Below are 24,278 nucleotides of genomic sequence, written 5' to 3'. Positions count from 1 at the left end.
CTTCTTAGGATATGGTGCATTAAGACAGAGCATAAATACGTTCTCTTGGCTGGCATAAATATGAGAGGCTGCAGAACATCTCCCTAATTCTAGAGATGCATGATAGCTGGGCAAGTGTTTTGTGTGCCAGGCCTTATGGGCATGCAGCAGCAAGGTCAGTGGAGGACTGAAAGGAAAGGAGCTGAGAAGACAAATGACCTCGGCTTGATGAAGCATAGGTACAGAATGTACAGACAAAAGCAAATCAGAAAAACTTTATTTAAAAAACAAAAAAATCCCCCCTCAAAACCCCACATACTTTCTGATAAGCTTATTGCTCAAGTTAGATCTCCCGTGACACTGCTCATTCTCCTCTTGGCCTGTAGCACCAGAAGTACTCTTGCATCCCTGTCTTCCCTCCAGCCAACATCACCTGGAAATGTTGATCATTTTCAACTGGTCCCAAACACCAGCACTGATTCTTTCCTCACTATGCACACAGAACGTGGAGGTCCCCAGGCACAAAAGATCCTTCTTGCTGGGGCAACTCCAGGGATTTATTCAGTCATGTGATCCTACCAGGATGGGAGTTCCTAATTTGCAGAAACATTAAAAAAAAAAGGGAAGGTGTATCTACCTTCTCCTTTGAAATCAAAACCTAAACAGCAGTAAAATCATCCCTGAACCACTCAGCCTGCAGTCCAGACATGTCCACGTTCATTCTACAGCTCATGGTCTACATTCTCAGTAAACAGCCTTCAGGATCCCCTAATGGACTTTTTACAGTGTTTCCCTGTCTCACCTCACCTTTCCACACCCACTGAACCAGGGCTTCCAAGTTCCTGTGAAAGGCACATTGCCTTTTCTTGTGCAGCATCTACAGATCCACCCTGCAGGAAAACAGCAGAACTCTCTCCCCGGGCCCTGGCTCTGCTTTGGGTGGTCACAGAGACTTCTGGACCTTCCTCCTGGATAGCTGTCAGGCAGGTTTGGTAAGAACAGAGCAGGTGGCTTTGTGCTTCATGTTCAGTCAGTGCTGTTGTGGGGTTTCAACAAGCTCTTCCTCTTCCTCACCCTGTTCGGGGTGGCGCAGCAGCAGCTGCAGGTCAGGGTCAGAGCTGGCCTCTTTGTGCGGCTCCAGTGCTTTGTCACCTGCATGCAGACAGCCCGTTTAGTGACAAACTTCCTGGACTTCCCACCAAACCTGGCACTGCCAAGGAGCTGGAACAGACACAGCTCCTAGTGAAGCAATGAGAAAGCCTACAAAGAAAGAGAAAGGGATTTAAAACAATCACCTTTGGAATTCATGGCTTTGAGAACAACGTGGAGGGAGATTCCTAACAGGCAGACAGCAAAGCCCAGCCAGTTCAAGAGACTGAGGCGGTCTCCCAGTAAATGTGTGGCCAGGAATAAAATGCAGATTTCCTGTGGAAACAAAAAAAAACCATGACAAGTGGCAGGGCAGGACCTGAGGAGATATGCATGATACATTTTTCAGCTGAAGCCTAGATCAAGATGTCAGGCTGCTAAATTCCTATCAGCACATTCTTTCATGCGCACAGAGTTCTAAAAACAGTTTCTAGAAACAAACAACCTGTCAAACCAGGATGTGGGATTTTAAGTCATCTGACTGCATAGCTCAGTTACAGAGGAATCCTGCAACTTCTGGATCAGAGAGATTTCATATATCACAGTTCAGCTCAGAAGTATGTGTGCTGGACTCCTCTGGGGAGGGGAGGATGTGCCAAACTAGGTTACAGAGACAGCTCAAACCAGCGGTTTGGTCATATGCAAGGTCTGATGCAAGAGCTTGCCCTTCTTACCCCTCCCCTCTTCCACACCATCTGCTGCTCATGAGGGCAGTGGGTTTTAGTCTATCCCACATGCCAACAAACTTTGATCATTAATGGTACTTTTTATAAAACAGGCACTGGTCTCTGGCTCTTTGCTGTCAGGGACCAAGAGACTTCACTACAGAGACTGCAAGGCAAAGCATCAAGCTCCTGTGCAAGGAGAACAAAAATAACAAGCAATAACTTCTAAGGATCTAAGCAAGCTCCCACCACATAAAGCCCAATAGGGATGACTCAGTACTTGCCTTCTAGCATTAGCACAGGAACCATGCCTTACCTTAAAAATGCCAGCAATGGAAAGGGTGAGGCTAGATGTTCTGGAAACCAAGAGGAACTCAGAAAAGCCTAGACCAAAGGCAAGAATTCCACCCAAGAACAGCTTCCCTACCAGAGAGAACAGCATTCCTGCTTCATGGAAACGGAAGAGCTTCTCTGATATGGACAAAGGAAGGCCTAGGAACAAGACAATGAGTAGCAGAATACCATTCCCAGCACCCAGGACTCCTCTTAGTAAGATAGATGGGGTGGGCTGCTCACATTCCAGTATGAGGAAGATGTGGAGCCAGTTCTTCACAGCCCTTACTTCCACAAGCATGGCAGGCTACTACTTCTATGCACTCTTTAACCTTCTGCCAGCATAAGATAAATCCAGGTCTCTAACTACTTTGCAGAGCTGATAGTTGTTCAGTTATCTAAGTGAATTATCTCGAATAACAAATTGCTAAGCAATCTCCCAACCACTCTATAAAGCTATCCCTGCTTTCTCTAATTAACTCACGCACCCTCAAACACCGCAAAGAGTGGGAAGAGCCCCAGGAACATGAGCGGCTGCAGGTGAAACATGATATCAATGGGATTCTGGAGCCCTGAAAGAGGAGAATCAATAACAGAGCAGGCAGCAACAAGCCAGGGAGTAACACAGGTCCCAGAGCCTTTATTAGCACCATTCCTAGACACACACCTGTATTTACGATGCCCACACCTGTGTGCTGCTGCAGACACCCAGCCACCTTCATTACCCACCAACAGATACCCCATGCCCAAGGTTTCCAACACCTTCCATGAGATGTTTCGTTTCTGCAGCAAGGGCTACCACCTCTCCTTATTCTCCTCCCTGTTACCAGCACCACCACCCCCTCCTGGCACCCCACGTACCCAGTTCAGCCTTCTGCATCAGTATCTGAGTGAGAGTCCAGCGAATGCCCCCCAGGAAAGAGGCACAGAGCACCAGCACAAACCCCTGTGCGTTGAACTGTGTGGACTTGTAGGTGAACATGAAGAGTCCCCCAGCAATGAGCAGAACCACCAGCAGCAACGTCACCCTCTGCAGGAGAGCAAACACAACAGAGACAGGCACCTCCTTCCTTTCAGATTCACCCACATAACTGCAGCATGCCTCTGCTTACATGTTTCTTGCACATACACTGCCTATTTCCCCAGGTCTGACCTCCCTCCCTAAAGCATTGTGTGGGACTCTTACCATTTCCTCCAGCTTGAAGAGCAGTGAAAAAAGCAGGATAAAGAGAATGGCAGAAGATTTTGTCATCGTGTAGCTGTAAGGACCAAAATACACTGTCAGACTCCTTCAATGTATTTTTCCCATCAAATCACTATTAGAAACCATCACCCATTTCTACGACTACTACCAGCAAGCTATCACAGACCCTGCATGCTGACCCACTAACCAAACACCTGTTCAAGAAACAGACCCTGGCAAAGCACTCTCCAAACCCCACCAGAGGCTCCCAGGGAATGTGGTGTTTGTACTCACAGGGAGACAGTGACATACAGGAAGCTCCAGTTACTCAGCCCAATATCCAAGGAAGTTGACAGAGCTAAAGAATCAATGAAAAGGACCTGAAGTTAACTGTCTTCCATGACATTAAACAAACCCACCACAAAACCCTGCTTCATAGCCACAGATAGCAGAGCAGACCCAGGGGAAAAAAATAAGCTTTCCTCATGTTAGTTCTTCAGACCCAACATAACTCAGATATTCTCAGCTCTTCATGTTTCTGTCCTGTTCCCTGTGACTCAAGTTGGGCTCAGCATTGCACTCAACATGCATTACAAAAAAGCCAGAAATAACTCTTGCCCTCCCTGTGACTGAAAGTGATTGCAGATTTGCATAAAGTCTTTCTTGAATGTATCAGAGCATGGTAACTTGTAAGTCTGAGGGTCATTGCAAGAAGCCTGAAAAAGCAACAATTATCCACACACAGCAACAATTATCCGCACACAGCCTTAACCCTGCAGCTTTTGGTACAGCCTATTGTCCCTTCTATGGAAGTTTCCTACCACAGGAAACAGTGTTATTGATCCAAGGGCAGGCCATGCTGAAAGGTAAAATTGCTGCAGATGTGGAGAAAGCTTTTTTCAAGAAACCATGGGGCATGTTATATAAGGTACTGCAAACCTTGCCAGAGATCATAGACCAGATGTTGTTCTGTGGGAGCCAATACAACACACAGCCAAGGAACTGCAGAAGGAGTTACAGTTCTGTGCTCCAAGTAGGAGCTTCACTCCTTGGTCTCAGATAGTTCTGTGTGCCGTGAATGATGAATTCTCTACCAAGCTCCACCCTGAGAAAGATGCAAGGCATGGCTTGATACCAGCGTTAAAGAGAAAATGTTACTTGCAGACACAACTTATCAAGGCACTGTAGAAGGTTCTCTGTGCCAGTGACTCCTTCAGAAAGATTCATTCTGTGTGGCCTCTTCCTCTATTTATACATCTAACGAGCAATGAAGGTGGCATGTCTCAGGCTGAAGCTTTAGGTAGCACCTACACCTGCCCTACACCTGGTAGGGAAACATGGGGGCCAGAGCAATGGCTGGATCCCCCAGCTCACCCTGTCCCAGGGGATTTTCCCCAACCATCCCAGAGAGACAAAGGGCTCTGGAAGCAGCCAGAGTGCCACAGGCACCCCTGAGCAGCCTCCTAGAGTCACAGAATATGCTGAGTTGGAAGGGACCCACCAGGATCATTGAGTCCAACTCCTGGCCCTGCACAGGACATCCCAAAAATCCCATCCTGTGGCTGAGAGTGTTGTCCAAATGCTTTTGGACTCAGTCAGTCTTGGTGCCATGACCACCCCCGTGGGGAGCCTGTTGTAGTGCTCAACCACTTTCTGGGTGAAAACCTTCTCCTAATATCCAACCTAAACCTCCCCTGATTCAGCTTCATGTTTTCTTGGATCCTGTCACTGGTCACGAGTGAAGAGATCACTGCCTGCCCTTGTGCTTCCTCTCGTGAGGATGCTGAAGACCACAATAAGGTCTCCCCTAAGTCTCCACTTCTCCAGGCTGAACGCACCAAGTGACCTCAGCCGCTCCCATCACCATCCTCGTGGCTCTCCTCTGGATGCTCTCCAGCACCTTAACGTCTTTCCTATATTGCTGTGCCCCAAACCTGCGGCCCGCTCCCGCTCCGCCGCCCCTCTCCCGTCCCCTCCGGTGCCCGGCCGTACCTGCGGGGGCTGCCCGGCGGAGGCAGTCGGCCCAGGACAGCGCTGCCCGCGGCCGCCCGGAGCGGCAGCGCTCCAGGGCGCGGGCGAGCGCCGCGAGAGCGAAGATGAGCAGCAGGTGCAGCAGCGTGACCAGCAGCGGGAACGGGAAGCTCTGCGGGACCGACAGCCGCTGTCACCGCCGCCGCCCTCCCGCCGCCGCCGCCCCGCACCGCCCCGCCACCCCGCACCTTCATCAGCCACTTGTTGTAGAGCCGGGGACGGGGCCGCGGCGGGGCAGGGCGGGACGGGACGGGACGGGCGCGGGGCTGAGCGGGCCGTGGCGGCGGGGGAAGCGGGGCCGCCGCTGACGTTGGCCGGCGGGGCGGGGGAACGAGCGACGGCGGCGGAGCGGGGCGGGCGCGCAGCGGTGACGCTCCGCGCAGGGCGGAAAGAGGCGGAGGCGGCGGCGGCGAGGAGCGCTACTGGTTATTATTGGAACCGATACAAAAGGCGGGCGGCGCCGGGGCCCCGGCCCGAGCCCGCGGCACGGCAGCAAGCGGCGGCCCCGGCGCGGGGCCCTCAGCCGTAGTGGTACACGAAGTCGTAGCTGCTCGGCTCCTTGGGGATCGGCGGCGGCGCTTCGGGGATCTGGATGTTCTCCAAGTCCAGGAGCCTCAGCTTCATTTCCATGCTCAGCAGCGTGTCCAGGTCGCTCTTGGTCAGCTCACTGGACATGTCCTTCCCCAAGAGAGCATTAAGCCCATCAATCCAGATACAGTACTGTGGAAAAGAAGGGGTCGTTCACGACTCCAGGCTTAAATGATACCTTATGTCAAATCTTTCTGTCCATGCAAAAATTAGAGAACTTTAAGACAAGAAACACTGGAGTGAGTTAATATGTAGGGAAAAAAATCCCACCCCCAGCTCTAAAACAGTGCCCACAGAGATTTCCAATGGAAGTTAAAAGCCTAGAGGAAAGTGTGAGCCCGTGGTTGTACTAGAAGGACAAGAGTGTCTACAGTGGCACAACAAATGAAAAAAGTGAACGTATTCTAGGCATCATAGGAGGAAAAAAAGTAGCAGTCCAGACTAGGGGAAATTAGTGTGGGTTTTTTTTTTTCTTTTTAAATGAAAAAGATAATTAAGGGGAAAAAAAGATGGTTCATAAAAAGCATCAGCAACATATTCTAGGAATGAACCTGGTGAGAGACAGCCTGCTCGAGTCTCTAATGAGAAGCAACCCATCCTTCTTAATCTCTGAAGTTAATTGATATATATTCTACTGCTTAACCACTACGTTTCTTACCTCATATTTATTAGGTGCAATGAAGTTCAAGGTCTCATCGGGATCATATAATATGGAGAAGGCCAATTCTAACACTTCCTAAATGGAAAAGAATCTTTCACTCACCAGCTGAACAGAACATTGCAGCACCTTCTGCCTGCCACCCCGAGAGAGCTGCCTTGCTGCAGCTCAGTACACTTTGTGTGAGCAGTTCTGAAGAGACTACAGCACAATCATGCTTACAGCTCCTTGCAGTCACAAAGGAACACTAGGAAAGGGCTCAGACAGGAGATGGGGTTTGTACACAGCACACCTGCAGTGGGGGAGATCATCCACTCCTCTTGCTCGCTTTCAATCTCAAACACTACAGCATTAGTTATTAATGACAATGAAAAGGGAGCACTTGCCTTATTCTGTTTCAGTGCACTTTTCTCCTTCATGTGTGGACAGTCCTTCCCTGTGACAATGGCTTTGATGTCTGCAACTGGAACTAACAGTGAAAAAGTAAAACTCCCAAACAAGCAATCCTAACCAGGAAAATACAGAACTTTGTTTTGTCTTTGCAACTGAACACTGGCTTTTTAGCTCGTTAGTGCAGTTTTCCAAAACACATTACCAGTAAGACATGCCTGCAGCTGGCTTTTAAAAAAGAACTATCAAGTAATTCAAAGATTTGAAGAATTTGGGCAAGGACCAAAAGTTGGTATCTCCTTAGTCAGGGCTTCAGCCTTGTGTCTTTCATCTTTATCTAGGATTATATTCAGCCTCTAGACAGCAGAGCACAGAAAAGTGCACAGCTGTAATCAGGACTTACTTTTTTCTTGTAAAGATTCAAAGGTCACTTCCCCCTGGGCATTATCTTCCAGGTCTCCATAGTGTAGCACCTTGTGATTCAGAGCCAGGCGACAATACCAGAATCTTTCTGGAACACACACCAAGTAGGGTACGCTGAGCAAGATCATTCACATAAGGTCTCACAGGCACTGTTACAGCCTCTCCACACAATCCATCTGCTCGCCCAGCTCCTCAGCACAGCTTCTTATTCATGAGGGGATGGCTGTATTCTTAGAAATGCACATTTGTGCCATCCCAAACTACTGGCTGATATGGACAGCCAAGTAACCAGCTTTTCTTTCTGGCAACATGCCTGCTGACAGATTAATTAATTAGATCTTTTTTGCTATAGTTCTTCACATGAAAAAATACAGCAGACACTGTCTCCTTACCTTGTCTTCTGCGATTTCCAATTTTCCTAAAGCTACTTCCCTCACAAAGCCTGTTCAGGCGCTGCTGCTTTATCAGCTCCAAGATCTCAGGTTGGATTTTCTCTCTCAGCTCCCTGGCAATCAAATATGGAAGAATAAGCAGAAAATGGAGATAATGTCAGGGATAGAAGGCAAATATTTTTGTCAGGCACGTACACAATAGGTGGAGACTGGAAGTCATCTTGGCTCATCCTCTCAGACTGGCGTAGCCGCAGAATCTCAGAATAGCTCAGGCTGCGAAGTTTGCTCTTGAACTGGTCCAAGGAGTTTGGTTTAGAGGGCAGAGCCCTTGTGATCTGTTCCCTAACAACCTGCATAACCTAAAGAGGTGGGACAGAAAGAAAAGTCACATTCTTGTTGGCAGCAGAGTATCAGGGCACAGCTCAGCAGCAGCAAAGAACTGACATGGGATAGCAGGGCCAGGAGTATCAGGACACTAGTGACTTTGAAGATCCAGAAGAATGAAGGACCTCAGTGCATTCCAAACAATAAAAGTTGAGTCATCCTTTACAGCCCATACTAATGCCCTGTCACATCTGTGCTCTACTCCTAAACCAAATGTACAGGCTTAGTGAACATGTGCTGATCTGCCAAACATTTTACAAAAATATCTCTTCTCCAACCTGACCTTATTAAAATCTTCTGCTGTCGCCCTCATTTCTTTCCAGGTCTTGTTCAACAGCTGGATACAGATGGCAAACAGTTCCTCAAATGCACGGTCATGGGTGAAAAACATGGGGTGATAGTCATTCCGGCCTTCATTGGCTTCAGAAAGAAACAAACCACAGCCATGTGAGCATACTGGACAAAAGGTACTAGGAGTAACTAAAGTCCACCACAGTGACAGACAACTGGTGGTGTGTAACAGTACTTACTCCAAGAGATTAAGACCATTCAATACTGTGTCACCCCACAGACAGTTTATTGACAATGGAAATTCTCCCCACACTTCACCATGCAAATCTCTGTGACTCCTGCCCTTTTCATCCTGGTCCCCCAAAATAACTGCTTGCAGTGTTTCCCACCTTCCTCTGGTGGAATTTCTTATGGTGGTTAATTTTCTCAAAATGCTGTTTTGAAGCTGTCAGAGCAAACAAACTTTTCCCAAGTTCATGGTGGTTTCAAGACTATTTAATACACAACCCTCCTGAAGCTCTGGGAAGTTGAAGCTTTCTTCATGTATCAGTTTTTCAGGAGAACCAGAGTGCACACACCAAAATTTCTCACTTTATTTTGATAATGGTATTATCACTCTGACATCAACTGTGCTTAATTCCAAGCTCACCCTGTCCTTACATGGCAGAAGTGAGATCAAGGTACAAATGCTTGTGAATATTAGTTTTTAGAAGCATCAGCCCAGCAGCCTGTAAAGCTGGGTAATAAATGGTACTTACGGAGTTCCCCAACTTGCAGGATCTCACAAAGCATCCTGGTGAGCTCAATGGCACTGCGCCCAAAGGGACACTCATGTTTGTCCTCTCGGCTGCTGTTCTCCAGAACAATCTACAACAACAGGATGTCACACACACTAAGAAGAGCTGCTGAGGTGTTTGGCATCCGTAAAAATCAGCAGCTTCACGTACCCTGATATAGGTGTCCTGATGAAATTTGGCCAAATAAAGCATGTTGTCTAATGCCAGCATCCCAGGAGGAGTCTGTGTAAAATCCATGGCTGGATTGATGTGATTCTGTGAAAAGGGTAGAAAGAATCGAAATGAATTAGCTCAAAGGAATTGTGTGAGAACCTTTTCTGAATTAATTTCAAACCACCTGTCCATCAAGCACACCCTTACATCTATCTGAGAGGTAACCCTGAACACCTCCTGACAATGCTAGCTGAACTTTCTAGAGGAGAAGCTGGTTTTAAGTTCTTCATAGCACAGGTGCACAAGGTACGGAAATAGCTCCAGAGAATGCCTAATGAACCCTTGCATTTCACCCCTCAGCAAGTTCATACCGATCTTCCCCGGGAGTGTGAGTGAAACTGGATCTCTAAACTCAGATACTGAAGTTGGGTAAAGGAAACAGCTGTTCCTGTTCCTTATTTCCCCACAACTCCTATGGAGATTGCTCAGACTGCCCTGACAAGGTTTACAGTCTAGATGCATACAGTGAATCCCAGCATCTTGTAGTCCTTGGTGTACATGGCTTTGCGTTTCTCTGTTCCGCTGCCAGGGACAGTGTTGCTGTCAGACTCTGCATCAAATGCAATTCTTCTCAACTCAAATATGATGTCTCTCTGTGCCTGAAGGACAGAAGGCAGGGAAATCAATGTAATCAATCACTACAGCAGTATTTTCACATATTTCACACTCCTGCATCTCTCCTCAGAGCTCACACAATGAACACAGAGAGATGCCAAGGGTCATTAACACTATGCACAAAGAGGCAATCCATTTCAAAATGGCAAGTTTCAGTACAGTGGGTAATGCAAAATATTTGTTTGCACTTTTCTTTAACTGCAAGTTTAGTTACAGGCAATTTCTAGGCATTCAGGTAATGCTATGGCATTTCTCCTTAAAAACTGTAATACAGATGAGTAACAGACACCTGAAAAATGCCCAAATTTCCTCCTATACTGCAAGCAAATGGATAAAATGATGTGCCTGCCATAGAGGTTAAGTAACCAGTTTTACAGCTGGCATCACACTGGTCAAGAAAGAAGTATATGACTTTCAGAGCCCACTTACATCTCAAAGTCCCACAGAATGCAGTAGGATGGTCAAGAGCATACCCTAATCTCAAGGTTAACAATGTGAAGGGCAAGTTTGAAACTTTATGTACCATGCACTGCAAATTCCACAGTGCGAGGGAGCCCAGGAATAAGGCCCCTTGTACATCCTATTCCATCAGATCTTACTCAGCTCTATTAGTGACCTGATCATTGGGATCCATCTTGGTCATCATTCTCTCTTCCAGGAGATTAAAGGTCAGGACCTGCAGGACGTAGAGCTGATGTGCCATTTCTGTTTTAATGGGGCGGTTTCCTCTGATCACATGCTGCAAAATAAAGGAGAGGGTAGAAATTAAGAGAATGCAAATAAAAGCTGAGGTATTAACCCTAGGCATATGCCAGACTGCACGTGCATCTCTCTATATGAACATTCAATTGTTTAACCTCCATATCCCACCACGAGCATAACTATAATGCTCTGCAAGAGCAGAAAGCAGCATCCTGGTAACCCCCTTCTGAATAAGTTTTACCTTTGAAAGAGTTTTCTGCAAGTGCCCAGAGGGCAGTAGAATTTACACTATGCACAAGTGAAACCTCCATTGATTGAACATTAGGAAGCACTTTGTCATTCCAGACATATGACATACTTACATTTAGGATTATAGACCTCAGGTGCTTCTGGGCAAATGCATTAGCCATTTCCTGTTGTGGAATTTAAAGATGAAATAACATGAGCGAAATATAAACAAAAAAGCCCACACAGTGCAGAAAGGAGAAAATAGAAGAAGCCTATGAATTGGAGATAGCACTGGCACACAACAAAGTGCTTTTCTACAGACTGTCAATTTAGCATAGCATCTCAGCACAACTCATAGATGGCTCCCCCAAAGAACATTACTAGTGTGGAGAAAGCCAGAAGCAAATTTAGCTTAATGTTGGACATCAAATGGTACTTCACTGTTAGGAGATATGGCAGCAGGGAGCACACTGTGCATTGCCCAGGAAAAATCTGCCATCTCCAAGAGCTTCCTCCAGTTAGCATTTCACAGCTTCTTATACCAAGGTAAACACCCAAGATAACAAGAGCTATAGGAGGCAGATTTCCGGTCTCTTCCCTCTCAAAAACTCTCCTTCTGCAACTTATTTCCTTTGTCCAGTTTCTAAAGAGATGATCAGAAGACAGTTTGAAGACAATTTGCAGAAGCATTTCAATTTACAAAAATACAGGCTAATAATTTTCATGCTTAGAGGAAAGCTTCCAGTTTCCCTCTTGACTGCATGGCTTCCTTCTCTAGATGAGGAGGGTTTCCCAAACATCAAGTCAAGATGACAAACAGTCACAGCAGATGCAAGGTGCCTTCAGTTCCAGCAACAGTTACACATGCATCTGCTAAAACCTAACCTGTGCTTTCCTTGGAAATTGTGAAGATGCACTTTCTATCATACCAGTGACCTCATCACCCCTGCTAGGAGAATGGCACAAGTGCTAATATCAAGGTGAATATCATGAGTTTGCTGCTACAAGCAAAATCTATTGGGTAAGAAAAATCTGTTGGGCATTTTATCATCTGGAAGAAGTCCAAAAGAACTGACAGTCTGAGATGTCTCTTTACATTCCTGTGCAGTGCAGATTGAGAATTGGGAGCAGATGTGGAGTCTCAGACAATTGCACTCAATCAGCTGTACATTCTGAGCAATCCAAGACTTTCCAACTGCTCCTATCAACATCACTCTTGACAGAACAAGTCTGCTAAAATGTATGCATTAACCTTGTTCAGAATTCCTGTTATCCCTTTTGATCCAGACAGAAACCTCCTGAACCAAGACAGTGACTGACAGCCAAGCTGTAATGGCTGCAAGTTCAGCAGCACTCATCTTACAACCAAAGTGAATCAGTGCTTGAGTGGAAGGTATCTAAGGAGCATCTAGATGAAGTAGGAGGTGCTTTCAGAGAGAACACACTGCCCTCTGAGTCATTATTTTCTACTACTATTTGTGAGATGTAGTACTGAGAATAGGACAAGGCTCTGTTGTCAGGATTTGCTCATGCATGCCACACAAAGAATCCTTTCTCCGAAGGAATTAGTTTGTACGTGGGATGGAGTTAACAGGTGACTGAAGCAGATAAAAAGTGGGAAGGACAAAGACAATTAAACGATTCTAAACAGCATAGAAAGAAGCATGAGGACACATACAGTCAAACCACTGCTAAGGGACCTATGGTCTGCTCAGAGTCCAGTAAGGGCCACTTTGCTGCTTGATGATCACAGAAACACAGAATGATTTATGCTGAAAGGGATGTCTTGAGATCACCTAGTCCAACTCTACTGGTTCAAGCAACATCAGACTGAGCTACTTGCCCAGGACTGTGTCCAGTCAGGTTTTTAATATCTCCACTGATGGAGACTCCATAATCTCCCTGGGTAACCTGTTCCAGTGTTTGACCACTCTCATATTTATGTCTTGTGGGTGTGCATGTTTCATGTGAAATTTCCTGGGTTTTAAGCTGTGCCCACTGCCTCTTGTGCTGTCAGTAGGCACAACTGAGAAGAGTCAGGCTCCCTCTTTTTTATTCCCTTCCATCAGATATTTAAACACATAAAACCTCCCTGAGTCTTCTCAAGTCTGACCAATCCCAAATCTCTCAGGCTCTATTCATATGGAAGATACTCCAAGTCCCTTAGACAACTCCATAGCTCTTTGTGGTCATTTGGATTGTATTCAAGGGAGGGGAAAAAAGTGAAAAATCCCTTGGAATTTTGTTTCCTATGAAGTCTATGATCTTTGCTGAATTACCAACAGAGGAGTATGATTTTTCTTATGTTCATGTATTAAGCATATCCTTTAATTTTAGAAATTATGTAACACTTATTGACATGGCAGTTTCCACTCTGAAGGTGCTGCATCCTTGAAAAAAGCAGAACATTCTCTGTGCCATGCAGAAAACCAAAAAACCTACCATTATCTCAATACAGAAGGGTCCAAACCACCCATTAACAAGGGTGATTTCCCTGGAGTTAGCAGAGGGCAAAAAACATTCTTAAACTACAATCACCATAAGGGAGAAGTCACAAATTAGGCAGAATTTATGCTCTAGTCCCCAGTCAGCATCAAGTTTCGTGACTGCTCTTCACAGACAAACAGCTCTATCTTTAGAAGGATGCAGCTGGATATGAAACTGTCATTAGCACAAGTGAGATCTGGGCTATAAACTCATGCTGCAGTAAGTTTAAGGAGATTCAGATTGCTAAAGGCCTTGTTCCAGTTTTACAGTTGGTTCACCTGGTCAGTCTTGCAGTATCAGTTTCCTTTTATGACCATCTGTATGACCCTGTGTGCACAGAAAGCCATTCAGGGTTTCTCCTGCTACTGATTCTTCTCCCCTCCACAGTGTGAGTGCATCCCCAGGAGTCCTCCCGCCCTTCTCCCTAGGTTCAGCCACTCTCTGAGGCTGTGGGCATCATCCCTGGGATACAAGGGGGCACAGCTAGAGAAGAGCTAACATGCCTACAGTCCCCTACATGACCAGCCCCCAGGCTTGAGTTACTTACAGTGATGGGCAGGTCTAGTGGGTTAAGCAGCTTGTCCTGCTGGCAGAAAGCAAAAAAAGGCACAAAGAGAAGCAGACAGGATTTAGCTTGGAGTCCAGGAATAAGGCACAAACAGGGCACTAGAGAAGAAAGGCTTAACACAGCAAAGCTACACAATACACACATATGCACATCTTGCAGGTAGCTGAGATCTTGGGAGTTTCCTCAGAGCAGGGCAGTGTTTCATTTCTCACGTTTGCCTGCAGGAATATCCCTCTATGACTTAAGAAAGGTCCCTTTTTGGGGGAGAGGGAGGTGGGTGTTTCTTTATTAAGTATATGCAGCCCAAGGAGTCTACCCAGCCTACCTCTCCCATACACAATTAACTTAAAAAAAACTTCCCATGCTGTCTGCAGGATTACTTTCTGTCTCTGAAGGTCTTTCAGAATCCTTTCTGAGCATTTCCTAAATATAGATGTGTGCTCCAGGACACATTATTAATGGGATGGCACTTTTTCTCCTCTGTTGCCATACTGAAACAGGCTCTTAAGTTCTTGGCAAGGTCTGAGGTCTACCTTGCCCAGACAATATGATTTCTGAGGCATAAACAGCCAGGCAGCAACCATCACTCAGGTTTAAAGTCAAAAGGCAAGAACAAACCTGTCTCTTGTCCTCAGGTGCCTTCAGGAAGAGGGCATTGATCAAGGCAATGGCATATGTCTGAATCTCTTGGTTTGAGCTGCAGAAACAAAAAAGGGAGGCTTGTGAGGCAACAGGCAGTACAGAACATTACAGCTTGCTGCTTTACCTGCACCATCAGAACACTGACTACAGTAGTTGTGCATTTTCAACAGACAAGCAGGGCTCATGTAACCGATGCTGATGATGTTCAGCTCTTCAAAAGGCTTGCAAAAACCTGACAGAGATTTCTGACTGATAGGTCCATTATCCAGGAGACAGAGCAAACTGCAGCCCAGCACCACCACGGTTTGTTTCCAGTGCTGAAACTATCTCTGTAAAACCTGGTTATGGTACAGTCTGCTACATGGATACAGCTGGTGGCTTCCAGCTTGGAACTGGTATGGAGCAAGTTATTTTTCTCCCCTGTGCCAATGGAAGCCACCAAAACCAAATGGAACTAAGGGGAAAGAATGCTTCACTGCAGAACTTCTTCAGGTAAAGGGTGCTTAGCCCCTTCCTAGGTCACACAGAGCGTGTGGTTATACTTGTCACGTTCAAAACAGCACAAAACTAAGCTTCTAAATGCCAATGATATTCTTCTGTCAAACGCAGGTTTGTTTCCTGCAATACTCCAACTCTTCCTGGGGGTAGACCTTGGCTGTCAAGTCACTCTGTCCCGCAGCCTGAGCCAGTGCACATCACTGCATCAAGCTCTTGTGATGAACAGAAGTCGAGTGTGTCACCTAAATAAATATGTGTGCATGAATATACTTATTTTTTAAAATATTTTTATTTACTTAACTATACATGTAGAAATAAAAGATCTTTTCATAAAAGATCTGAAGCCAATACTTCTTTTACCTTAAATACCTATTTTCCTCACCTTGACATATCTCTAGATAACAACCATATTCTTTCTTCTATTGCTCCCTTCCAAATCTTTTTCGTTTTGGTCAATGTGCTGTACTTCATGCAAACATGCAAATCTCCATGCTGCATCCTAGGCTCTCCCTGGGCCTCCAAGCTGCACATGTCTCTGAAGTCTGACATTCACTTTTGCTCTCCTTTTCAGGGTTTGTTGCTCTTTTCACCACACTGCTTGCTTTTTGACAAAGCAGAACAATTTTTTAGGTTAGTTTCTCCTCTTCTAACTCATCTCCTTTGGACTTGTTTCCATGGTCATGTTCCTCCAGAACATACTCTCTGCTATGAACTGTTCCCTCCTGATGGCCTTGCCAAGAAAACAACCAGCAAATCCTGACTCACCCTCCACCTCCTTTTCTAAAATATTCCCTACATGGATGCTTTCTTAAGTGACCATTTGTGTTCTGGAAGCACTTAAGCACACAAGTTTATGTCTTGAACAAAGATAATTTGCTTAAAAAAACTGCACAAGTGTGTTCAATGTTAGGAGCAAATCCGTGTTTGAGTGAACCAGAAATCATAAAGCTGAGAGAATAAATACTCTTTGCAGAACAAAGCTGCTGGGGTGTTCAGGAGAACTTGTTCAGCTTTTCTGTTAACCAAATTCAAATGTATAAACATTCCAAGCATGGAGTGACATTGATGCAATACTTTGTTTGCACTGTAATTTGGTTAAACTACTGTTCACTGATTAAAGAGCATTAATCACATTCACAAATAATGCTTTTCCATATGTTCAGAATAAAAAGGCTTGAGAAAAACCCAACCTGTTCAAAGCTCTAACAACTACATGCAGCTTTTTCATAATGAAGAGTAGAACTGACCTAGACAAACAGCCCTAAGAGACAGAAATTAATTTTCCAGTTTGTTTGGAAAGAGAGGAAGGAAATGAAGGGAATTTTAATCCCTTCAAGCAAGAAAAGCAATTGTTTCCTTCCTTAGTATGCAGGACAAAACCCAGAAGATGATGAGCTCTTAGATTCTAGTGGAGACAATTTAAAGAGGGGTAAAAGTGACAGACAGCTGGATGCAAAACCTTTGGGAAGTTGTGCTAGTGAAATGCAGGTTTGGTCCTAGAACTGAACACACTTGGGCAGTTATTTAAAGCTAAATATCTTTGTTCAACACTCATGTGCCCAAGTTCTTCCAGAACATAGAACATATTTTTCTAGGATCTCACTTCTTTAAAAAAAACCTTAGAAATCTTAAAGTTCCAGTAAGTTGTCATATTGATAATGCTTAAAAAAAAAATTTTGGTGTTCCAAATGTAAGAGGATGTATTTTTAAATAAACAAGTAGTCATAAAATTGGTATAAATCCCACCATTGCTGGGTGGACACTCACACTTGCAGGTGGGAAATGAGCTGCCCCACGGTGATCTCCTCTGCAATCTTCTGGTACAGAGTCTGGCTGTTGAGCACCATGCTCTCCAGGATGGCCAGGGAGCGCTGCAGGATGGACACGTCCACCATGGGCTGGCTCACGTACCCTGCAATCTGAACACACAGCAAGCAGCAGGTCAGCTCTGCCAGCCAGCAGACCTTGTGGGGAGTCAGGGCTCAGAAAGGGGGGTGCACTCTGCTCTCAGACAGTACTCAGCTTCTCAGAGTCTTGTGCTCTTCCTGGGAGAGGGATTAAAGCGTGAAAAGAAATAATATCCACCCACCCCCTCCGCTCAAACTCACCTGTTTGATGAAGGTTATTGAGACCATGTCCCAGGAGACAATACCGTGGTCCATGAGCTCCAAGAAGGCAGTCAGGGTGAAAGCCAACATCTCACTATAACTGAGAAATTGAAGAATTCAGTTACAAGAGATCTGCTGGCAGATAAAAGCCTGCACAAGCTGGATAAGAGAAAAATGCAACCATGTTCTCCCAATAACACAGTTTGGCACCTGGGGGAGCAATAAAGTGCATGCATTCATGCAGATAATTTTACTGTTTTGTAGAAAGATATTTTATTTTTCCTGGTTACAAGCACAAATTAAAATTAGCAGCAGTAAGTCCCTAGTCCTGCCACCAGAGACTCACAATCACCAGGATCAGTACTTGGCTACTCAAAGGAGCAAACATGTTTCCACATCAGAAAAAAAAAAAATAAGGGAAGTTAATTGTCCTCTAAATATTGGGACCTGACTTGAAATAAAATGAAGGCACAGCATGAATTGTGGAAAATTTAATACATAACCACAAGACAGAAAGATAAAAGAGACTGAAGGGAACATTGCAAAAAATGCCAGAAATGTATTAGTTGCTAATATATAAGAAGAGCTATAAATGTTATTACAGTAAGTTATCAAGACTTTAAAAGCACTTTCAATGAAACATAACAACTGCAATAGAAAATCCAACTGAATTATTTGTAACATAGTTCACTGTGACTGTGCTTGAGGAAACTTCCAGAGCAAATCATGACTGTCTCCTCTTCTGCCTCGTGAGGTTTAGCAAATGACTGGAAAGACTTGGTCTCCACAGATCAGCATTTGCTCCAAGGTCAGTTGCTTAATGCCACTTCAGCAAGCAAAATGAGCCCCTTATTCAAGGCCTTCTCCCAGAGTCCTGGAATAAAGGAAACTTACTGGGATAGAAGCTTGGTCCCACTCTCCACAAGCCGTGTCAGCACTGTAATCCCTTCCATGTTGATGAACTCTGTGGCAAAGGTGACGTCTGCTGAAAGTTTTGCCAGTTCCTTCATGGCATCCAGGCGAGCTTCCATGCTGTGGGACTGGATCCTCTCCATCAGCTGGCGAGCTGCCCTGGACTGGCAGGAAAGAGGGATGGTGCCAGTTACAGACCAGGCACCTGCAGGCTGAGTCCTGCCACCATCAGCATTCTGTCAGAAGCCCATGGGTGGGCAGGGAGAGCAGAGCCAGGGTAGAGATAGCAGCAAAGTCACATTCAGTAGCTGCAGTCAGCAAGTCTAAGACAGACTAAAAAAAGGCTTCTCTCAGCAACAGTTACAGCCAAGCAGGAGGTGAGTGAAATGCTGGTTTACATGGCAGAGCGAATGCCTGTTTTTCTCCTCGCCGAGGTGAGTGGAGGTGGGTACAGAAATATGGAGCAACACCATCAAAGAAATGCAGTATTGATAAAAAGTCTCGTGATCTAATTTTGTGTATCCACAAGACATTCTGTAAGATTTCTCAGGCACAGATCACTATATCCTCTTAATTCCCCTTTGCCCAAGTACCTTCTCCCAGTCCTACCTCAGCTCTATGCCAAGACATTTGCACAAAAAAAGGTTTAAGAACTTAAATAAAAAGAAAGATGGAAAAGGTGATTTTTGAGGGTACAATAGCAAGAATTCAGCAGGAACAATCTCCCCTTCCTCAAATTTGTCTCTATTTTAAGTTTTTGCATTCAGTCACTGGAACTGTTGCTTTCTAACTGACCATGCTAACTTCACTCACATTGAGAATGCATTTGTCAGTGTTTCACTGCATCCTAATCTAGGAGATGCATTAAAACTGTAGACTGAATTTATTGACAGGAAGTCCTATAAAAGGGCAGAGCATCCAAAGGAAAGACACACACCACAGGCAGGATGGAAAACAAAGAGTGCATGCCTCACTGCGTGGAAGCGAGGCATTGCAGGGGGGTAATTTGCAATCACCCCCTGCAATTTGGGGAGAAGGAGAAAGAAAAGCCAAGAGGTAAGAAACAGCCTGCCACCCATGGAGAGTTACTGAGAAAGAGGGAGGTGAGGAAGCATTTACCGGGGAGACTGCCAGCTGGAGGATAGTTCCATTCTTGATGTCACAGCGAGTCTGGAAAGAAAACCCAAACTTAAACTGTGGAAAAGTGGGGGGGAAATAATCCAGCTGGAGCTACAGTGCACATCTATGCACAGTAAAGGGAATCCTATACCACACAACCCTACTGAGGGTACTGAACTTGAGTGCCTGAGTCCCCACATGCAAAGGGAGCAGTGCAGAGCTCCTCTGCTGAATGGCACCATTTGAGTCGGAATCTCCCTGAGAGCAGAGATGCTGCTCCTCAAGGATTAGCGCAGTATTGTTGCATGACTGTAGTCCAAGACATTGTGGACTCTCACCCAGGGTATCAGCAAACTGCTGCCCCTCCCACTGACCTGCTCTGTGATGTACAGCTGAGGACCATCAGCATAACGCAGCGTGTAGTACTCAGGGTTTGGCAACGACCACCTGGCAGAGGAAGAAGAAGGATACATTAAGCATCTTTGTCCTCTTTCTTCTGACTGTCAATAAGGAAATGGAGCTTGATGCCAGGAAGTTGCAGAAGAACTTTCAAGCAAAGCTTTAGCAGGGGAAATTAGGTCTCCCAAAGAGGAGAGAAAACTCCTCTTGAGGACAATGTGGGACTTCAGCCTACTCTAAATCAACTCTGTGGAACACCTGAACAGGCCTACACTTCAAGAACAGCAGAATGGGCCAATCCTCAGAGAACTGACCCTAAGGCATACAAATGCACACACTTAGAACTGGAATAAAAATGGAAGGCCCCCATTTTCCAGGATATCCTTTTCTTCACAATTAAAACCCCAGCCCGTTCCATGGCCAAAACCAGCAGCAGGCAGCATGGACTGTGCTAGCAGCACATTAACAAGCAGCAGACTTCCACAGCAACCCAGCAAGATTTGTCAGCAGGACAGACTTACTCCACAAGGATTCCCAGAGAACTACTCACCCATCACAGACCTCCTTGATGATGGATGCAAGAGGCCTTTTCTAGAACAGAAAGAGAGTCCTCAGTAGCCGTGTTCCTCTCAACCAGAAAGGAATACTGCCCATTTCTATGCTTCCCACATTCCAGTATCAACGCTGGGGTGCCTTTCCTCCCCCATCTGGTTACCAGGTCTCACCTGATCTATTTCCAGCAGCTGGGCATTGGCACCTGGCCACTCAACAGCCACTTTCACAATGTCTGAAGGTGGTGGCATTGCTCCAGACTCCTCCAGGTACCCTTACAACAGCATACACCTCCACACCTGTTAAGAGAAAGGATAGTGAGCATCTTCTCTGAAAACTATTTCACCTGCTACACTGGATCTAACACCAAGCTTTGAAACACCTAAGCTCAGCGTTATGGTTTCCTGGGCCTGACAGGGACAAAACAGCCATTATTAGCAGAGATCAAGGCCTCACACAAACAGCATATTGTGAAATTGCACGCCCAGCTTCATCACATGAGAAATACTTCTGAGAGCTTGTTGGGGCACTCACAAGAAGGGTCACTGATCAGCAAAGCCCCATCTGCCACCCACTATCTGTACTGGTAGCTCAGGCTGCAGGACTACTAAAGCAGCAGCTCCCTAGGCTCAGCTAGGTGAGAGCAGGAACAGACTGTCCAGGTGGCCTCCCTCCCACAGGCTGGTGTTTATTCATGCCCCATCCAAATTTCTTAGACAACTTGATCCCAGGATACCCAAACAGGCTCTTAGGGAAAGCAGCAGCAGCTAACTTTATCCTATTCCATTTTTGTAATATCATAAATCCAAAACATGAACATCCATCACAGAAAATAACTCAGCATTTGCTCTGGAAGTGTACCTTTCACTCCTTCATGTGCCTTTCAGAGCATAAGCTTGTGTTCAGGGTTTGGTCCCAGTCAATTGTCAGACACAGTGGTTTGTGCCCAAAAAATTGGACTATGCAACCTCCTGCGCTGCTATGACAGCCAGACTTGGTCCACTCTACCACCCCCCAGCACCTGGGAAGTATCTGGCAAGTCAGATTCAGAATTCCGTGATATTCTGGAAAGCCAACCCCAATTCACAGAGATGGCCACAAGTCAGTACTCCTGGCCTTCTCTTTCTGTTTGAGCACCAATCCCAAGAGTGGCTTGTATTTGCTTAAAACTCATTAAATGATTGTAAGACTAAACACATCTCATTCAGAAAAGTGCCAGTCAAGTCAGGTTCAAAACAAATCTCCAACCTTACAGATAAGCAGCACACATTAGCTGACCTTGGAAAAGCAGCAGACTCAGGGCAATTACCAGTACTCCCCAAAGAGCCCAATTTGTATGACACCCCCAGACCTGCAGGGCTTCCATGTATTAAATCTAGGAACAGACAGGCAGTTCCCAAATGGTGTGTGATTTCCACTCGCTGCTCTCCAGCAGTTAAAGGCTATGATGGCCTACAGTGAAAGCCTGAGAAACATCAGTCCTGTGCAGAATCACACACTCAACATCCCCAGTACCAGCCTGTAACAACTGAACAGGTAATTACCTCTCCCATGAGCGAGCCAAGTCACAACCAGAAAACATCTAAATCTATTCAATGTTCAAGACACAACAAATACACAGTGAATACACAAGGCTCAAAGATTAGTCCCCGAGTATTAAGAACTGAATTTGCAACTTTTTAAACTAATTTACCCATGAGTAATTATGCATGAGTAATTAGCATCTAATTACCACTTTTCCCTTCAGCCTCTTGCAGTACAGTCAGTCTTTTATTTGTATTGCAAGTGGCAAGTTGCTACTGAAAAGTACAAGGAAATACAGCAATTTACATGCCAAAACAAAGATGTCCAGACTACTAGAGGTAGAAGCCTTTACAAATGTCTGACTTGTCTTTTCCCACTCAAAGAACATGCCTTATTCAGACAGGGGAAGTGCCCATTAAAACAGAAATGCTGATATGAGGGGAAATCCTGCAGAAATCATAGAACATTTAGGTTGGAAAACACCCTTTAGGTCATGAAGTCCAACCATAAACATAATACTGCCAAGTCCACCACTAAATCACGTTCTCAATAACCATATAAATGTCCTGTTTCATCCCCAAAAAAGTACTGCAGAGGCACACAGCACCTAGAGGTCATGCACTCTACCTGCAGCTCCCCTGATATCCTCACCACCAAAACCAGGAACCAACCAAGTTGTATTGCACTACCTCGGTATCTTCAAAAAAAAGCTCTCAGCTGCACACAAATTCAAAGTAGCTCACCATGATATTTAACACTTATTTCTGTCCCAAATTTCTTCCATAAATGAGCACCCACTCATGACTGGCAACCATGCTCCCTATTCCAATCAGTATTCAAGGCACAGCAAATACACAGTGAAAGAAACAGAGCTTCAAGACTCTGAAAAATATCTTCAAGGTATTTTTTTTTTGCACAGCAGCACCACAGAGCAGACACCACAGGTATCTCTTACAAAGACAGAGATCTGAACACCAAAGTGACTTGGCTAAGGAGAACCCAGACAAACCGGAATTAAAAATTTAAAAAGGTAGGAAACTTTTTAGAACTGTCTTGGTCAAACAATGCTTTGAAGGACCAACACAGATCGATAGTTCAGCAGAAGCAGCTTTCCAGAAGAGGATGACTGGACTACAAATACAAAGGGTACTTCAGGTCAGCCTCTTAACGTGAGGCTGTCTGCCAAAAGCATGCTTTGAAAAGATTTCACTGTGCATCTGCAGACAAGAGGGGTGTCAAGATGTTTGGTTTTACAATAGATATTCTGCAGTGCAACAATGATAGAGCTGATAAAATTGTTGAGAAGCTCTTGTGAAGAAGTACAGACCATGATGTTTCGTAATTGTGTTTGTCAGTCAGTCACTTATGTGCATGCTCTCACAGCACATTCTTCTCAACAGCATGTAAACAATTTCTCACAGTTTGTACAGAGACACAGAAGCCAAGCTAAAATCCATCAAAAATTAATTCAGTCTGCTTCTGCAGAGTGAGATATGTCATATAAAGCAGTGGTGCAGGGGTAGCTGCAGGGCAAGGAAAAATCAGCAGAGCCACTAAAAACACACTATTCAAAAGACTTCTGAGAGGCTGCAAGCTAAAACAACTACAGTATTTTAAGCAGAATTTCCCTATTCACAAACTCAAGTCTTCTTTTCATTACAGATAGAGAACAAAGTGTGCTGCACACAGAATGAAAATGAGGAGGATGAAAGAACATTCCCTGAAACAGAAAAGCTGCCTGGTAGAATCCCCCAGTCAACAAGCAAATAGCTGCAGCTTCTGAAACCTGTAGATGCGACAAAACACCGTCAGCAGTCCTCAGCAAGTCCCCAGATGGTACCAACTGGCCAAGCTAAAGTTGGAAGTGACATTGGCAGAGGGACTAATAGGACAGGTGGGCAGAAAAGACATTCCTTGGCCAAGCAGCATGAAAGGGTAGGAGATAGCAGAGTCCAGCCCGAAGGCTATGCAGTTTTCTATGCTACCTCACACACCAAGCAATAAGAAACATCCCTCTCTAGATAAACCAGAGAAGCAAATGGCTCAGATTCCCTGCCTCTGGAATCCTACACTGCTCCAAAGGCCTTCCATGGCTGCACTTTGGCGGTAATGCAACACGCCTATGGGCTCCGGTCATGCACATTTCAACACAGTACTGCAGAGACCATCTCCTGGCAAAGACAGAAACTGATAGCAACAAGCAAAAAGAGAACTGCTTTATTATGTTTAATCAGTCAAGTGACTTCAAAGCCGCCAGCCAGGCGCCAACACCCGAAGCTTGGCTCAAAACCCAGTTAAAGGCACTAAACAAGAATTTTTCTGCCAAGCGCTGTCCGCGCTGTACCGCGGAGCACCGGCTTCGCCCCTCTCGGCGGCTGCCCCCGCGGGAGCGGCCGCTCCGGGGGCAGCGGGGCCGGCGCGCCGGGAGCGCGGCACAACGGGAGCTGC

At 45.5% G+C, this 24,278-nt stretch overlaps 2 protein-coding genes across 11 annotated transcripts in view; both read right to left on the bottom strand.

The window, feature by feature from the left end:
- Positions 1 to 239: 239 nt before the first annotated feature.
- SLC35C2 (solute carrier family 35 member C2) lies at positions 240 to 5,553 on the bottom strand. Of its 6 annotated transcripts, XM_041419329.1 has the most exons (10): positions 5,529 to 5,553; positions 5,302 to 5,452; positions 3,604 to 3,667; positions 3,313 to 3,385; positions 2,988 to 3,156; positions 2,615 to 2,698; positions 2,110 to 2,285; positions 1,275 to 1,404; positions 787 to 1,131; positions 240 to 572 (listed from the first exon to the last, which is right to left on the bottom strand). In XM_041419329.1, exons 1-9 carry the CDS (start codon positions 5,532 to 5,534, stop codon positions 1,010 to 1,012), a joined length of 975 nt encoding a protein of 324 aa, XP_041275263.1. In that variant the 5' UTR covers positions 5,535 to 5,553; the 3' UTR covers positions 240 to 572; positions 787 to 1,009. The 6 variants fall into 6 exon arrangements, with proteins under 6 accessions (XP_041275263.1, XP_041275266.1, XP_041275264.1 ...); XM_041419332.1 differs by having other exon boundaries at positions 240 to 1,131; positions 2,221 to 2,285; XM_041419330.1 differs by having other exon boundaries at positions 240 to 1,131; positions 2,110 to 2,216.
- Positions 5,554 to 5,748: 195 nt separating this feature from the next.
- Positions 5,749 to 24,278, bottom strand: part of ELMO2 (engulfment and cell motility 2) — a 19,335-nt gene continuing 805 nt past the window's right edge. For 4 of the 5 annotated variants that reach the window (XM_041419224.1, XM_041419226.1, XM_041419227.1 and 1 more), the window contains exons 2-21: positions 20,480 to 20,605; positions 20,305 to 20,345; positions 19,730 to 19,802; positions 19,356 to 19,406; positions 18,219 to 18,400; positions 17,325 to 17,424; positions 16,984 to 17,135; positions 14,695 to 14,773; positions 11,156 to 11,206; positions 10,708 to 10,830; positions 9,941 to 10,075; positions 9,414 to 9,518; positions 9,225 to 9,333; positions 8,459 to 8,595; positions 7,987 to 8,150; positions 7,792 to 7,904; positions 7,380 to 7,487; positions 6,973 to 7,055; positions 6,587 to 6,664; positions 5,749 to 6,060 (exon numbers count right to left, since the gene is read on the bottom strand). In XM_041419224.1, coding sequence (XP_041275158.1) covers positions 5,860 to 6,060; positions 6,587 to 6,664; positions 6,973 to 7,055; positions 7,380 to 7,487; positions 7,792 to 7,904; positions 7,987 to 8,150; positions 8,459 to 8,595; positions 9,225 to 9,333; positions 9,414 to 9,518; positions 9,941 to 10,075; positions 10,708 to 10,830; positions 11,156 to 11,206; positions 14,695 to 14,773; positions 16,984 to 17,135; positions 17,325 to 17,424; positions 18,219 to 18,400; positions 19,356 to 19,406; positions 19,730 to 19,802; positions 20,305 to 20,345; positions 20,480 to 20,557 — 2,163 coding nt within the window. In that variant the 5' untranslated portion in view covers positions 20,558 to 20,605 and the 3' untranslated portion in view covers positions 5,749 to 5,859. The remainder of the gene's footprint in view (positions 6,061 to 6,586; positions 6,665 to 6,972; positions 7,056 to 7,379; positions 7,488 to 7,791; positions 7,905 to 7,986; positions 8,151 to 8,458; positions 8,596 to 9,224; positions 9,334 to 9,413; positions 9,519 to 9,940; positions 10,076 to 10,707; positions 10,831 to 11,155; positions 11,207 to 14,694; positions 14,774 to 16,983; positions 17,136 to 17,324; positions 17,425 to 18,218; positions 18,401 to 19,355; positions 19,407 to 19,729; positions 19,803 to 20,304; positions 20,346 to 20,479; positions 20,606 to 24,278) is intronic. The other variant, XM_041419229.1, reaches the window with a different exon arrangement.

The sequence above is a fragment of the Onychostruthus taczanowskii genome, unplaced genomic scaffold (genome assembly GCF_017590055.1).
Source record: "Onychostruthus taczanowskii isolate IOZ18803 unplaced genomic scaffold, ASM1759005v1 scaffold60, whole genome shotgun sequence".
Lineage (NCBI taxonomy): Eukaryota > Metazoa > Chordata > Aves > Passeriformes > Passeridae > Onychostruthus > Onychostruthus taczanowskii.
The sequence above is the reverse complement of the archived record's forward strand: the minus strand, read 5'-3'. Positions and strand labels throughout refer to the sequence as shown.